This window comes from Hypanus sabinus, chromosome 4 (assembly GCF_030144855.1).
Source record: "Hypanus sabinus isolate sHypSab1 chromosome 4, sHypSab1.hap1, whole genome shotgun sequence".
Classification (NCBI taxonomy): domain Eukaryota; kingdom Metazoa; phylum Chordata; class Chondrichthyes; order Myliobatiformes; family Dasyatidae; genus Hypanus; species Hypanus sabinus.
In genome coordinates, this window is record NC_082709.1 from 32,339,807 (window position 1) to 32,356,178 (window position 16,372).

General features: G+C 40.1%; 1 protein-coding gene across 2 annotated transcripts in view; it reads left to right on the top strand.

Moving 5' to 3' along the window:
• The window catches only part of itga4 (integrin alpha 4), a 228,219-nt gene that overhangs the window by 180,955 nt on the left and 30,892 nt on the right, over positions 1-16,372 (top strand). For both annotated transcript variants that reach the window (XM_059966797.1, XM_059966796.1), the window contains exons 19-21: positions 7,133-7,228; positions 10,816-10,892; positions 11,233-11,322. In XM_059966797.1, the coding sequence (XP_059822780.1) occupies positions 7,133-7,228; positions 10,816-10,892; positions 11,233-11,322 (263 nt within the window). The remainder of the gene's footprint in view (positions 1-7,132; positions 7,229-10,815; positions 10,893-11,232; positions 11,323-16,372) is intronic.

Consider the following 16,372-nt stretch of genomic DNA (forward strand, 5'->3'; position numbering starts at 1 on the left):
ATCTACCACCAATAATGGGATATCAAATAGTGATGTTGTTGAGGTGATGAATTTGTTCTATATTTACCAGTATAGATTGAGTGATGTAATTAGTTCATAAATAATTATCTACACTTCTTTGTTTATATTCATTGGTTGAGCGACTGCTCATAAAAGGCCATCAAAAGTTCAAGTCAGAAGACTACTTTCCCACAAATACTGTGTTATTGGAGTACAAGATCATACATACAGACAACCCTCACATTATGTGGGGGTGATGAGGTGGGTGGGGTGTTGATGCATTCCTAGAAAACCAGTCCATAATGGCATTTTTCCATAGAATGAAGCTAGGTCACCTGTGCGTGCATCATGAAACACAAGGTGGAAACTGAACTATTTATGTTTATTTACTTATTTACTATTTTTCACATAAATTCTGTGAGTGTAAACTTTATTCTATATCTAAAATTCTTGGGCTTGTGAATTCTGTAAGGATAAATTTTCATTACCCAAATGTCCAGGGGTTGCCTGTATTTCATATTATAAACACGCTGCTGATTATCAGAAGATTGAAATTGTAGTCTCTCCAAAGATACTTTTGCTTTATTATTTTAAATAAATATTGCTAATTGATTAATCAGATTTTTATCTATCTACAAGCATAAATAATCACTTGTAGATCAATGCTTGCCTTATTTTCTCCCTGAGATGCAGGAAAATAAACTATACTTCAAACTCATAACAAATGTGCTTTATTAAGCAAAATTAAAAGTTGCATAGAGGCACAGCTTACTTCTACATGGGCAGATTTGTTCTTCCCTCTTCTGTACTTAAACGTTTGTAGCATCAACATAGTGAGCAGTTGGTGAAATGCCACAATGCACAGGACACATACTATATGCAGTATGATACATACCTCCTTTAATAACGTAAAAAAAGAATGAAAATCCATCTAGTCTCTATGTAGCTTTCATTGGGACAAAGTCTTCCACATTTTTGTTGTCAACTAGCTCTCCTTTTGATCTGGTCCCAACTGGGTGCGCTCCTCCTTGGGCTGGTTGTTGAACTGCAATGTTTTTGCCTTGAAGAATTAGTAATGCAATCCACGCCTTTGTATCTAACTTTATCATGTCAATCTCTTGGGTCTTCCTTACACAACATTTGCTCTTCACTTTTGTATGGGTTCCATCCTCAGTGGATCTCAAAGTCTTGAGAGGCAAGGGTTCTTTACCACTTCTCTTTCAATGTTGTGCATTTTCATAAGTCATCATCCCACTTCCGATTCCAGCCGATCCTCTGGGAGTGGACCTACCCTAAATTCCCTGCACTATCACTTGGAGTGGGGCATGAAGAAAGCTAGTATTGTCAAAGTGGAATTTGAAGGTGATGATTAGTTTGCTGGAGGCCTCGGCCTTTCCATTACTGTGCGAAGTGATTTGGTAATCTTTGGTGATAAAACTGCTCCTTTGATAAATTTGTCTTGTTTGAACTGTGGCCCATTATCTGTCTTCAGCACATCAGGGCTGTCATATCTGGCTTATGAATGACCATTGGTATGTTTACTGAGAAGTCTGGATTGTATCCTTCAGAGAAGGAAATCTTGTATATGAATTCTGGTCACCAGTTACATTTGTCCACCCAGATAAAATAGATCTGATGCTGCTTTTGCCCTATGTTAGTCTGGGATTTGATGAGAGAAACAATTTCTAAGGATCTACAAAGCTCTCAATTCTGTGCACCATTCCTGACCTATAGATACCCCTCGAGTCCTGTGGGGCAACTATTCGTTGCCAGGTAGTAAAGCACAAATGCACTTGTTGAAGCTGAGGAACAAATTAACCTTTCACCTTTGAAGATTGGGTCAGCTTGAGTGCTCAGTTCAATTCTTGCATGGGGTTTGGTTCAACTTCAAGCTGTGTCTGTTGATGGCCATTTCAGCTGCTTTGTCTCATCTTGTCTCAGCCAGGTTTGTTGGCTACATCTATGTCTTTGGCTGGATTGTACCAAATCTTTACTTTCAGTGCCTGAATTCATAACAAACCTTATAGTGGTCTGTGGTGGGTTTTAACCAGACTAATCTCAAGTGGCATTACAATCATATCTCGTCTTTAGTCTGACAGCAGTGTATACGGTAAAATCTGATATTTCTGTTTCCACAGTTCATTAACTACATATCTAACTAACATCTTGCCTTGTGTATAAAGGTGTATTGGGAAGATGCCTTCCATGCACCTCAGATCCCTTTAAAATCTTTTGCCTCTCACTTTAAACCTACTCCTATTAGTTTTAGACTCACTTTCCCCAGAAAAAGCCTGTGACTACTACCTTATTCATGATTTTAAACCCCTACAAAGTCGTCCATCCCTTTCACTCCTAGAGGAGGGAAAAAACAGCCTAAGCAATCTATCCATAAAACTCAAGCCCTCCAGTCTTAGTAACATCTTTGAGAAAGTTTTCTGCACCCTTTCCACCTTAATGACAGCCTTCCTCTGGTCAGACAACTGGAACTGCTCACATTACTCCAAGTGCAGTATCAATATCTCGTAATATGGGGTCCCAACTCTTATACTCGGTATCCTCACAGATGAAGGCACAGTTGCTGAATGCCATCTTCACCATCTTGTGTTGTTACATTCAGGGAAATGTATACATGTAGAATACTCCTAGGCCTCTCTCTCCAGCAACACTCCCCAGGACCCTGCCGTGGAGACTGTGTATGGGAATTTCTCTAACCATTCTAGAAAGAGGAAGTTTGACTAGTGCCAAAATATAAACCTGATGGACAGGAAAAGCTTAGCTGAACCAACATGCCTGCCCCACACATCATGATCACTGTAATATCATGACCAAAAATTTCTTAATCTGCAGCCATGTATTCCCTTGATACATTCAGAGGAACAGTGAGGGAGAAAACACAAATGATAAATTAAACAATTCTTTCTGAAGCAACTGCTGTAGATTGTTGGTGTTAATGCTGGCATACTTTAGCGGAGCAAGTCTCCAGAAAAAGTCTCTTCAGCTAAGATGTATTTCCCTTCAGAGCCTAACAGTAGTTCACTTGAATGACAGATACACTATGTGAGGAGAGACTAAATAGACCAAGACTGTTTTCTGTGTAGTTCTCTGAAGAGAGATCACTTTGAAAATTACAAGATTCTCAGAGTTTGACAGTCAACATGTACAAATATTGTTTTTCCTGACTGTAGGAACAGTGGGTGTAATTTGAAAATACAGGCAGCCTACTTGGGATCTCTCCAATCGGAGGGGTGAGAATTTGGAATTCTGTACCTGGAAAGCTGTGGAAGCTCAGTTCTTTCCAAATGGAGATGGATGGGTTTTTGGGCATGAAGGCAGTCAAGGGATATGGGGATTGTGCTGAGATGGACAAAGAGCCGCAATCAATTTACATGGCACAGCAGGCTTTGAGGATCATTTTTCCCAATCCTGCTCCTGTTGCCGATGTGTAATACAAGTTTGACACCAGGAGCACTTGCTGTTATGAAGTAGAAATATCACAGTAATACCTGGTGTCCACAGCTTCATAGTTAAGCAAAGAGATCAAGAAGCCACTGTTCAAATAGTCCTCCTCTTCCAAAGCTTTGTGATGATGGTATGTTGGCAACAATTCAGCACTCAAACCTGTAGAAAGAGATGAAGTTGTATGATAGGTATACACTAACCTTGCCAGAAAAGGTTACTGTTTTCTGTTCAAGTGTAGGCAATTTTTTCTCAGCGTGCTAACGCTTAATTACCGCCAACCAATTTTCCTGGCACTGAAATTAAGCTTCTATTTGTTTGGAATCTCATTCCTACAGATTTTAATTATGCACGTCCTCATTATTCACAATGGGTATATTCCAGAAATGATTACAAGTAGCAAATTCTACACATGGCAAGTTTGGTCTAAATAAATCCACTATTTTAATGCCCATAGCAAAAAGTACCAGCAAAGTACAATAATAATAATAATAATAATAATAATGTGCTATGAAATGAACAATATCACAACATTAAAACAGACATCGTAGGTGGGCTGCAGGATTGAGAGATTATATGGTATGTGTGCAGGTTCAGGAAGAAATGGTCAGGAAGTGGAATTTGCTTATCCTGGGCTGCAGACTTGCTTTATTAAGGACAGATGGAGTGCAGAATAAAATTAAACTCTTTGCTTACTCTCATTCACAGGCTCATAGCCATCAAAATGATAAACTGAATAAGAAAGCCACAATAAAAAAAAAGTAAATCAAAGCTCCCAATGAGAAATCAGAAACTATTTCTGGGCACTTATGCCATCTTTTTGTATTTTATGCTTTTCAGCAGCTGCTTGCTCTGTGTTCTCCTACTGAGAATGCAAAGGGAAATCTACAGAGCAGGAGACACTGCCACTGTATGTTAATCCTAATCTTAGCAAAGCCTTTCTGCCTAATCTTGACACTTTATGATTATAACTGAAAGCTGAGGGAGAATAGGGTTGAGGTTGGTGAAGGAGTGGAAGGATAGGGTGTCCTAGGTAAGTTATACTTATGAGCAAATGATTTGCTTTAATGCAGTGCCTCATGAGCAGGTGGCATTCAAAGAATAAATTTGCTCCTTTTTTAAACAAAAAGCCATTTTCAAAAGCTCACAATTTCCCCCCCTTCACTTTCATTTTTTTATATCAGAGCTTAATCATTGGTGTCCTCGTTTGGTACCTCCTGCAGGTTTATCAATACTACTTCCATTAGATCAGGGATTCCCAGTCTTTTTAATGTCATGGACTAATACCATTAGGCAAGGGGTCCGTGGACCCCAGGGTGGGGACCCCTGCATTAGATTATCAAATTCCACCTTTCCTGCTTAATGTGTCAGCTCCGCAATCTCCTTAACTTCACCACTCAGTGATCAAACCCCTGTGAAATCATTCACAGCTTCCGCCCACAGCCACCTCCACCACAATTTCTGGCTTCAAATCATCAAGTGACTCTTTGATATTTTTTTGTAGTTGGGAATGTGGTAGTTTTTCCAACAATGATGAACATCAAGGTTTTTATCCATATCCTTTGTTTGAGCATCTTAGAGAAGACACAGCATGTGAGAAACAGCTTAAAGGATGGAGAGACTGCATTGGAGAAGCAGAGTTGGAGGGAATAAATACCACTTTGACATTAGGATGCGCAAATTAAAATGTTAAATTAACCCACCAACCTATATGTCTCTAAGGTGTGGTGTGTGTGTGGGGGGGGGGGGGGCGGTCAGACCCATGTAGTCACAGGGAAAACATACAGACAGCACCCCAGGTTGGGACTGAACCTGTGTTTCGGGTGCTGTGAGGTAGCACTTCTACCAGCTGCCCCAAAGTTGAATTAACCATTCCAATTATCGTGCAGTGAGTTAAACACTTTGGTTATTAATGACTTAATCTAAGCGAGGTTGAGACATAGTTGCTGCTTATTCACAAAAATCCCAGATCTTCTGCAGAGGGCACCACACCATGATCGTTTTCTGAGCACAACAGACTTCAGTGAAAAGTCTTGTAGGAAATCCAAGAATGTTATGAATACTTGATGCTATTTCTTTGCTGCTGTCTACCTGTGGACTCACTTTCAGGGACTCTTCATCCCATGTTCTCGATATTTATTGCTTATTTAATTTTTTTTCTTGTGTATTTGCACAGTTTGTTGTCATTTGCACACTGCCTGTCTGCCCTGTTGGGTGGCCTATTTCAGTGATTCTGTTATAGTTTTGGGAATTATTGAGTATGCCCACAGGAAAACAAATCTCAAGATTGAATGTGGTGACATGTATGTACTTTGATTTTAAACTTACTTTGAACATTTGATTTTGAACATAATCCCATTCAGTATGTTTGGTAAAATATAGATTTATGGGTAATACATTTTGAGGAAATAGTTCACAATCTCAATGATTTTTGTCACTCATGCTCAATACCTGAATGTGGAAGAGATGAGCTGATGTACAACATAGGACAGGAACCTTTACACTTCTTTATGTTGGTAAAACATTTACTCAGATTTGGTTTGAAATACAGCAGAAGAAAATATGGGGGAAAGACATTCTTAAATCTATCTCTTCTTTAAGTCAGTCCTGACGAAGGGTCTCGGCCAGAAATGTCGTCAGTGCTTCTTCCTGTAGATGCTGCCTGGCCTGCTGCGTTCCACCAGCATTTTGTGTGTGTTGCTTAAAAATGTGAAAGGACATTTAAAATCTTTTTAAGAAACTTTCTTGTCATGTTTTAATAGAAGTTTACTTTTAGGATTATCCTTGGATTTGTTTCCATTGTATTTACTTGAAACATGATTGGGTACATAGGAACATGAGAAATAGGAGTAGGGGTAGGCCATATGGCCCGTTGAGCCTGCTCCACCATTCGTGGCTGATCTGGCCATGGAATCGTCTCCACCTACCTGCCTTTTTCCCCATAACCCTTAATTCCCCTACTATGCGAAAATCTATCCAACCTTGTTTTGAATATATTTACTAAGAGAGCCTCCGCTGCTTCATTGGGCAGAGAATTCCACAGGTTCTCCATGCTCTGGAAAAAGCAGTTCCTCCTCATCTCCGTCCTAATTCTCCTCACCTGCAGATTTGCCCCTTAGATGGTAATTCATATTTTCTGTCAGGGCAAACAATTTAAAATTCATTACCTAGGTGTTTTCTTGAAGAATTTCTATGACAGTACTTAAGTATATCAGAATTGCTGGTTAGTAGTAAATAATACTTTTCATTTACCTGTAGTTGCAAGTCATTATTCTTGCAGCTTTAAATCAGCACTCTACACCAGAGTATATTTTTTATTCCATACAACAGTGGCAACTCCATTCAGCAATGAACCAAAGTGGTGTAAGGTGTAAAAAAAAAGTTAATCTTTTTGTATGTCTTTTCCACAATAATGGCCATTGCAGGAAATTTCTGGATAGATATTTAATGGTTCAAACAAAATTAATTAATTTATTCATTACGTTCAAAAGCAGCCACATAGGTATGTCAAAATGCCTACCTTTAGCACTATTGGAATTCTTCATTTCATGAATTATAGGTGTATTCATCAATAGGTATGTAATACATTGCAACTGCATAGATACTGTAAGTATAATTACATGCTAGCATTGCTCAGTAAGACGCTTCTTTTATGTTTGCTATCTTTTGTTGACAGGTGGAGAAATATGTAATTTGTCATGTGACTGAAGAAGAAAATTCAACGTTCCTGAAGTGCAGCATTGGACATTTGTATATGGACTCTCAATCAAAGGTACACATTATAATCATTCATTTCAGAAGGGAATGTATCTGATAATGGGAAGAATTCAAATCTTTCTCTCACTCTTCCCGTCCTAAACGGTCGCATTACAATTCTGTAGAGATCAGCAACCTAGCTTCTGGACCAGCATGAGCATTCTGCACCACTCAAATACAGAATATACCAGACCTTGCAATGTGCCCAGAACAGTCCACTGAGGCAGTAATTTGCAGAGCTGAGCGGCTGGGTGCAGTTCACACCTTGCCCCTCGGTTTGACACTGATCCTGGTGTAGCCATATTCATTATTCATTTTCATTAAAATCATAAATTTCTGCTAAAGTTTTGGTTTTCTGTGTATTTTTGTTTTGTTTGCAATTAACAATGGCTAAATGCTGATATTTTCTAATTATTTAAATAAGTTTCAATGCTTTAGCCTGTCCCTGCTCATCTGATAAATAGTGAAAGAGAGCTTTAACTGCATGAGCTAATGCAATAGCAGGGCATCAGATTGTTTTATCTCACAGCTCACTTCTCGTGCATAATTGAGGGCTCAACCACTGGGAAACAGGCATCCACTGGGCGAGTGTACATGCGGGTGGGGTTGTGCAGGGTTGCCAAGTCAGAAATCGTAAATAATCACCCTTATTTTCTTGAATAAAATGCGTCTAATTTACATTTTCTATTTTTCAGAGATCATAGTTTCATAGTGTAAGCTGTGTATAATTGTATATCAGAATATTATGCAGGTGAACAAAAGATATTGGTGTAAAAATGAAATATTCGCATTGATGCAACAGGATCTATTTAAATTAGAATACAGGCAAATAGCTGTTGACGTAAAAGGACCTTCATTTCACATTTGCTTGTGAACTGGGACCACTTGATTCTAGAAATATGTCGCAAAAGCAGTGCTGAACATTTTGCCTGGGAAAAAAAATTTGGAACAAGAAAAATGAATATTCAGGTTCATTATGACAAAAAATGCACTTGAGAAATACAACACTGAGTTTTAGCCAAACACTTTATTGGCTGCAAATAATGAAATCCCCATACAGGTTTAATATTGCCAGCTGTGATCGGATTTAAAATAGTCATTTGTCTGCCAATGTATAAAAATTGCAATCATCGTGTATACTTTCCACCACAGAATATTATGCAGTTAGGAATATGCAGAGAGAGCAGGATGGTGTTTAAAAGAAACAATGCATATTTCTCCTTGGCTGAACCAAATCATTAAACACAAGACATGTTAGCTCTGGGTAGAGACTCCTGCCAGTTGGTTGCTGCTTCCTCAGTGTCCTGCAAATATACTTCCCGAAGAGCCTGTATTCAGTGACCTCTTAAAAGCCCTGATTGATTCTGTTTGTCTTCCTCAGATAGTGAGTGCCAAATCATAACTACCTTCTGCTTGAAGGAGCTTTTTTCATGTACTGCTTTGCATCTTTTGCAAAATCTACACCCTGTTCCTTAGATTGCCTGTTAATGATTCAGGTGTCAAGGATTCAACCATTCAGGACTAGCTTCTTCCCCTCTGTCATCCAATTTCTGAGTTGACATTGAATCTGAGAACTCTATCTCACTACCTCAATACCTTTTATTTCCTCTTCTTGCACTACTTATTTTAACTTTTTTTAAGATATATTTCCTGTATAATTTAAAATATACTTGATGTAATTTACTGTTTGTTATTATTATGTATTGCAATGTACTGCTGCCACATAACAAATTTCACTACATATGCCAGTGATATTAAACCTGATTCTGATGAAACAACTAATTTGAGGCACCCATCTAAACCAGTGTTGATCTCGTATACCCTACAAACTTCCGCTCAATCTTTCTTGCTCCAGATGAACATCTGAGCTCCTCCAGCCAAACCTTACTGTAGAATTCCTTTACGAGTGGACCATTGTTGATCAGCTTGTATGCAGCCTTTTGTAAACATCCATATCCTTCCTAGAATTGAACACAATATATCAATTGTTCCATAATAAAGTTTATATACATATGCAACATTTTTTTCTGCTTTTATGCCTCTATTTATGAATTCTGGGATCTCCATATTCTTCATTAGCCACTCAATATATTCTGCCACTTGACTTGACTTTATTATTACATCCTTCATATACATGAGTTAAAATCCTTACGTTTCCATCTAAATGTGCAATGTGCAATTTATAGTAATTTATAATAAATAGTATGTACAACAGGACGGTCAATGTAACATAGAAGTACAATTGTATCAGTGTGAATTAATCAGTCTGATGGCCTGTTGGAAGAAGCTGTCTCGGAGCCTGTAGGTCTTGGCCTTTATGCTGCGGTACTGTTTCTCTGTTGGTAGCAGCTGGAATAGATTGTCATTGGGGTGACTCGGGTCTCCAAATGATCCTTTGGGCCCCTTTTACACACCTGTCTTTGGAAATGTCCTGAATAGTGGGAAGTTCATATCTACGGAGTCCTGCAATTGAGGTAAGTACAGTTCCCATACCAGGCAGTGATGCAGCCAGTCAGGATGCTCTCAATTGTGCCCCTTAGTATTTGGGGGGCCATACCAAACTTCCTCAACCATCTGAGGTGAAAGAGGTACTGCTGTGCCTTTTTCACCACTCAGCTGGTGTGTACAGACCACGTGAGACCCTTGGTGATGTTTATGCCAAGGAATTTAAAGCTGTTCACCCTCTCAACCCCAAATCCATTGATGTCAATAGGGGTTAGCCCATCTCCATTCCTCCTGTAGTCCACAACCAGCTCTTTTGTTATATGACATTGAGGGAGTGGTTGTTTTCTTGACACCACAGTGTTAGGATGGTGATTTCTTCTCTGTAGGCTGCCTCGTTATTATTTGAGATTAAGCCAATCAGTGTAGTGTCGTTGGCAAACTTAATCAGCAGATTGGAGGTGTGGGTGTACAGTCATGGGTATACAGAGAGTAAAGGAAGGGGCTTAGGACACAGCCTTGAGGGGCAGCTGTGTTTTGGATCAGAGGGGCAGAGGTGAGGGAGCCCTCTCTTATCACCTGGTGGTGATCTGACAGGAAGCCCAAGATCCAGCTACACAAGGCAGAGTAAAAGCCGAGGTCTCTGAGCTTCTTGTTGAGCCTGGAGGGAATTATGGTGTTGAATTTGAACTTTAGTCTAAGAGTAACGTTCTCAAATAAGCATCCCTCTTCTCCAGATGTGTAAGGACGGTGTGTAGAGCTGTGGCTATTGCGTCATCTGTCGATCAGTTGTGTTGGCAGGTGAATTGTAGGGGGCCCAGTGTGGGTGGTAGCGTGCTGCGGATGTAGTCCTTGACGAGCCTCTCAAAGCATTTGCTTATTATTGAGATGAGTGTGACAGGTCACCAGGTGTTTAGACATGTTGCCTTGGACTCTTTAGGTACCCGGAACAATGGTGGATGTTTTGCAGTAAGAGGGCACTCTTTCGAGGATTTACTCATAATGCACCCAGGTCTCTGTACCTGCACACCATGTGGAATTGTGACATTTTGTTTAAAGTTGTCTTTTCTATTCTTGCATCTTACAGAAGTGCTGATTTCGGATGGCCTCCTCTTAAATTCAACTGTGTTAAATGCACTAAATATTGTATTTGTCACACAGATGGAATTACACTTTTTTCTTGATACCAGCAAGCTTACTGCAGAAGGAGACTTGATCATCACTATTAATACAACATGGTAAGCATTTTGTGAGTAACAAACAAGTGTTGCTTGCAGAAGATGTAATGTTTGAGTTTAATGTAGAGTTTAAGGTAGAATTCATTTGAGCCCCTGGGGAGAAGCACATTTATCACTTGACCTGTAGAGAAACAGTATAAACTGAGGGGATTAATGAAAAAAAAATCACTGTTTACTGAGAATAAGCACATAGTCAGTATTCTTTTGCTGAAAACAAAACAATACACATTACTTCAGCAGGGCACTCAGCATGTTTAAGCTAATTATAACTTGCTTTCCAGATAAACAGATTGCATTTCACACATCTAAGGTTATGTATTTCCTGTGTTTACTCCTGTAGTGAAAATGAGCAGAATCTGGAATTACTTCATGATAATTTTGTCACTCTTACTTTGCCCTTAAAATATGAGGTTGATGTTACAGTAGAAGGGTAAGTAATCTATAATCCATCATAAAATAAAATGTTTGCAATAACGAGCTAATGCTGAAATGTGTGTGAGGTATATGCTTTTTTTTTAGCTCTACGAAACTGTAGAATTCAAACTGCTGTGCATTTACTTGAAATATCAATGGGAACTACCAGTATACAAATAAAATAGCTTATAACAACATCTGACTAATTTGGACCTTGATATAAACACCAACTCATATTTTAGACCATTGGACATAGCAGCAGAGTTAGGGCATCCAACCCATAGAGTCTGCTCTGCCAATCCATCATGGTTGATTATTATTCCTCCCAACCCCATCCTCCTGCCTCCTCCCATAAACTTCGACACCCAGACTAATCAAGAACCTATCTACCTCCACTTTAAATATACCCAATGTCTTGGCTGCCACATCTGTGGTAATAAAGTTCACAGATTCACCATCCTGTGACTGAAGAAATCTGCTTTATCTCTGTTCTAAATGAACGTTCCTCTATTCTGAGGTGGTGACCGCTGTTCCTAGACTCCCCCTCTGTGAGGAACATCCTCTCCACATCCACTCTATCTGGGCCTTTCAATATTTGATTGGTTTCAACGAGATTCTCCTCTCAATCTTCTAAACCTCAGAGTACAGGCCCAGAGCTACCAAATGCTCTTCATACATGAACCCTCTCATATCTGGAATTTTCTTTGCACCCTCTCCAACGCCAACACATCTTTTCTTAGATAAGGGGCAAAAAACTCTTCACAATAGTCCAAGTACATTCTGAGCAATGCCTAATAAAACCTCAGCATTATATAGCAAACACGAGGAAATCTGCAGATGCTGGAAATTCAAACAACAACACTGCTTTTGTATTCTAATCCTCTTGAAGTGAATGATATTGTTGCACATACTTCCTTACCGCTGACTCACTTTGTAAGTGAACCTTTAGGAAATCTTACATAAGGACTCCCAAGTCCCTTTGCACCTATGATTTTAAAGTTTCTCCCCATTTCTAAAATAGTCTAGGCCTTTATTCTTTCTACCAAAGTGCATGACCATACCCTTCCCTACACTACATTCCGTCTGCCACTTCTTTCCCTATTTTCTCATTCTGTCCAAGTCCTTCTGCAAACTTTCTGCTTCCTGAATATACCTCCCCTCCACTGTCTTCGTACTATCTGCAAAGCTGGCGACAAAGCATCAATTCCGTCATCTAAATCATTGACAAACGTTGTGAAAAGAAGCAGTCCGAACACCAAACCCTGAAGAACACCACTAGTCACCTCAGGCAACCAGAAAATTTTCCCTTCATTCCCACTCTTTGCCTCATGCCAGTCAGCTGATCTTTGATCCATGCTAGTATCTTAACAGTAAGACCATAGGCTCTTATATTTTTAAGCTGTTTCATGCAGCACCTTGTCAAAGGCCTTCTGAAAATGAAAAAAGCAACAACCACTGACTCTCCTTTGTCTATCCTGCTTTTTATTTCCGCAAAGAATTTCAACAGATTTGTCAGTGAAGATTTCCTTTTAAGGAAACCATGCTGACTTTGGCCTATTTTATCATGTGCCTCGAAGTACCAAACACCTCATTCTTAATAATGGATTCCAACATTTTCCCAATCATTACAGTCAAGCTAATTGGTTTATAATTTCTTTTCTTCTGCCTCTCTCCCTTCTTAAAGAATGAAGTGATATTTGGAATTTTCCAGTCCTCCAGATCCATTCCAGAATCTAGTGATTCTTGAAAAAATTGTTAGAAATGCCTCCACTAGCTTTTTCAAAATACTGGGGTTTTAGTCCATCTGGTCCAGTTGACTTAACTACTTTCAGACCTCTTAGCTTCCCAAGCACCTTCTCCTTCGTATTAGCACTTCTGTCCCGTCACTCTTGAATTTCTGGCATAGTGCTAGTGTTTTCCACAGTGAAGACTAAGTTTGTCCACCATTTCTTTGTCCCCCATTACTAACTCTCCAGCGCCATTTTGCAGTGGTCAGGTAACCTTTCCCCATCTCTCTTCTAATTTATATAACTGAAAAAAACTTCTGGTATCTTCTTTCATATTATTGGATAGCTTATCTTCATAGTTTATATTTTCTCTTGTTATCATTTTTAGTTAACGTAGAAACATAGAAAATAGGTGCAGGAGTAGGCCATTTGGCCCTTCGAGCCTGCACCACCATTCAGTATGATCATGACTGATCATCCAACTCAGAACCCTGTACCTGCTTTCTCTCCATACCCCCGATCCCTTTAGCCACAAGGGCCATATCTAACTTCCTCTTAAATGTAGCCAATGAACCGGCCTCAACTGTTTCCTGTGGCAGAGAATTCCACATATTCACCACTCTCTGTGTGAAGAAGTTTTTCCTCATCTCGGTCCTAAAAGGCTTCCCCTTTGTCCTTAAACTGTGACCCCTCATTCTGGACTTCTCCAACATCAGAAACAATCTTCCTGCATCTAGCCTGTCCAATCCCTTTAAGATTTTACATGTTTCAATAAGATCCCCCCTCAGTCTTCTAAATTCCAGTGAGTATAAGCCTAGTCGATCCAGTCTTTCTTCATATGAAAGTCCTGCCATCCCAGGAATCAATCTGGTGAACCTTCTCTGTACTCCCTCTATGGCAAGAATGTCTTTCCTCAGATTAGGGCACCAAAACTGCACACAATATTCTAGGTGCTGTCTCACCAAGGCCTTGTACAACTGCAGTAGAACCTCCCTGCTCCTGTATTCAAATCCTTTTGCTATGAATGCCAACATACCATTTGCCTTTTTCACCACCTGCTGTACCTGCATGCCCACCTTCAATGACTGGTGTACAATGACACCCAGGTCTCGTTGCACCTCCCCTTTTCAGATAATAATCTGTTTTCCTGTGCTTGCAACCAAAGTGGATAACCTCACACTTATCCACATTAAATTGCATCTGCCATGAATTTGCCCACTCACCTAACTTATCCAAGAAACCCTGCATCCTCCTCACAGCTAACACCACTGCCCAGCTACGTGTCATCCGCAAACTTGGAGATGCTGCATTTAATTCCCTCGTCTAAATCATTAATATATATTGTAAACAACTGGGGTCCTAGGACTGAGCCTTGTGGTACCCCACTAGTCACTGCCTGCCATTCTGAAAAGGTCCCGTTTACTCCCACTCTTTGCTTCCTGTCTGCCAATCAATTCTCTTATCCACATCAATACCATACCCCCAATACCGTGTGCTTTAAGTTTGCATTCTAATCTCCTGTGTGGGACCTTGTCAAAAGCCTTTTGAAAATCTAAATAAACCACATTCACTGGCTCTCCCCTATCCACTCTACTAGTTGACTTCTGTTGGTTTATAAAATGTTCACAATCCTCTGACTTTCCACTAATTGTTGCTATATTTTTGCATTTTTCCTTTTATGCTGTTTTTCACTTCCCTTGTCAGCAGCAGTTACATCATCCTCCCTTTAGAACATATCTTCATCTTTGGGATGTATCCTGTGCCTTCCAAATTGCTCCCTGAAACTCCAGCCATTGCTGTTCTGTCATCATCCCTGCTAGTGTCCCCTTCCAATTAATGTTGGCCAGATCCTCTCTCATGCCACTGTAATTTCCTTTACTCTAGTGTAATACTGACACGTCTGACTTTCAAACTGCAGTGTGAATTATATTATCACCATTGTCTCCTCAGGCTTCCTTTTCTTAAGCTCCATATTCAAATCTGGTTTATTACATGATACCCAATCCAGAATTGCTTTCCCCTAGTGGGTTCAACCACAAGCTACTCTGAAAAGCTATCTCATAGCTATTCTACGAGTTCCATTTGTTGGGATCCTATACCAATCTATTTTCTCAAACATGTATTGAGATTCCCCATGACCATGGTAGCATTAACCTTTCTATATGCCTTTTCTATGCTTCGTTGTATCTTGTATTCAATATCCTGGCTACTGTTTGGAGGCTTGTATACAACTCCCATTGGAGTCTTTTACCCTTGCAATTTCTTAACTCAACCCACGTGGATTCTGCATCTTCTGATTCTGTCACCTTTAAGATTTGATTTTGGTTTTTTATTTACCAACAGAGCCATCCCATCCCTTCATTTGTTACAACATTTATCGTTGGATGTTAAGCTCCCAACTCTGATCTTCTTTCAGCCACAACTCAGTGATACCCACAGCTTTGTCCCTGCCAATCTCTAATAGCACTACAACATCATCTGCCTTATTCCAGGTACTGCATGCATTCAGTTTTGTATTCATCACTCTTTCCAATTATGCTCCCGTGTTGAACTTCAACTCATCAACTGACTGCAATTTTTCTTTTTAACTTCTGCCTGTCCTTCTTCAGTCTGACTACACACTGTATCTGCTTGTATACCAACTGCCCCATCCTCTGCCCTATCACGCCGGTTCCCATCCCCCTGCCAAATAAATTTAAGCACTCCCCAACAGCTCTAGCAAACCTGCCTGCAATAATATTGGTCCCCCTTCGGTTCAAATGTAGCCAGTCCTTTTTGTACAGGTCATACTTTTCCTAGCATAGATCCCAATTGCTCAGCCATGCATTCATCTGCCAAATCATTTATTTTTACCCTCACTTGCACATTGCAAAGGCAGCAATCCAGAGATTACTACCCTGGGGTAACACTCTATTTTCTTTCTTCAGGACCTCATCCCTTTTCCTACCTTTATTATTGACACTAACATGTACCATGACTTCCGGCTCCTCACCCTGCCCCTTTAGGCTGCTGTGGACCCAATCCGAGATGTCCCTGAGCCAGGCACTTGGAAGGCAACATGTTGTCACTTTCACATCCACAGAATCTCCTGTCTGCTCCTCTAGCAATGGAATCCCCTTTCACCACTGCACTCCCATTCCCCCTCTTTCTCTCTGAGCCACAGAGCCAGAGATGACTGCTGTGGCTTTCTCCTGTTAGGTCATTCTCCCACAGTAGTATCCAAAGTGTTGCTGAGGAGAATGGCCACGGGTACACTGTGCTGGCTGTCTATCCCCTTTATCCGCCTCCTGACAGTCACACCTGTGTCCTGTACCTTGGGGGTAACTACTGAACCCCCAG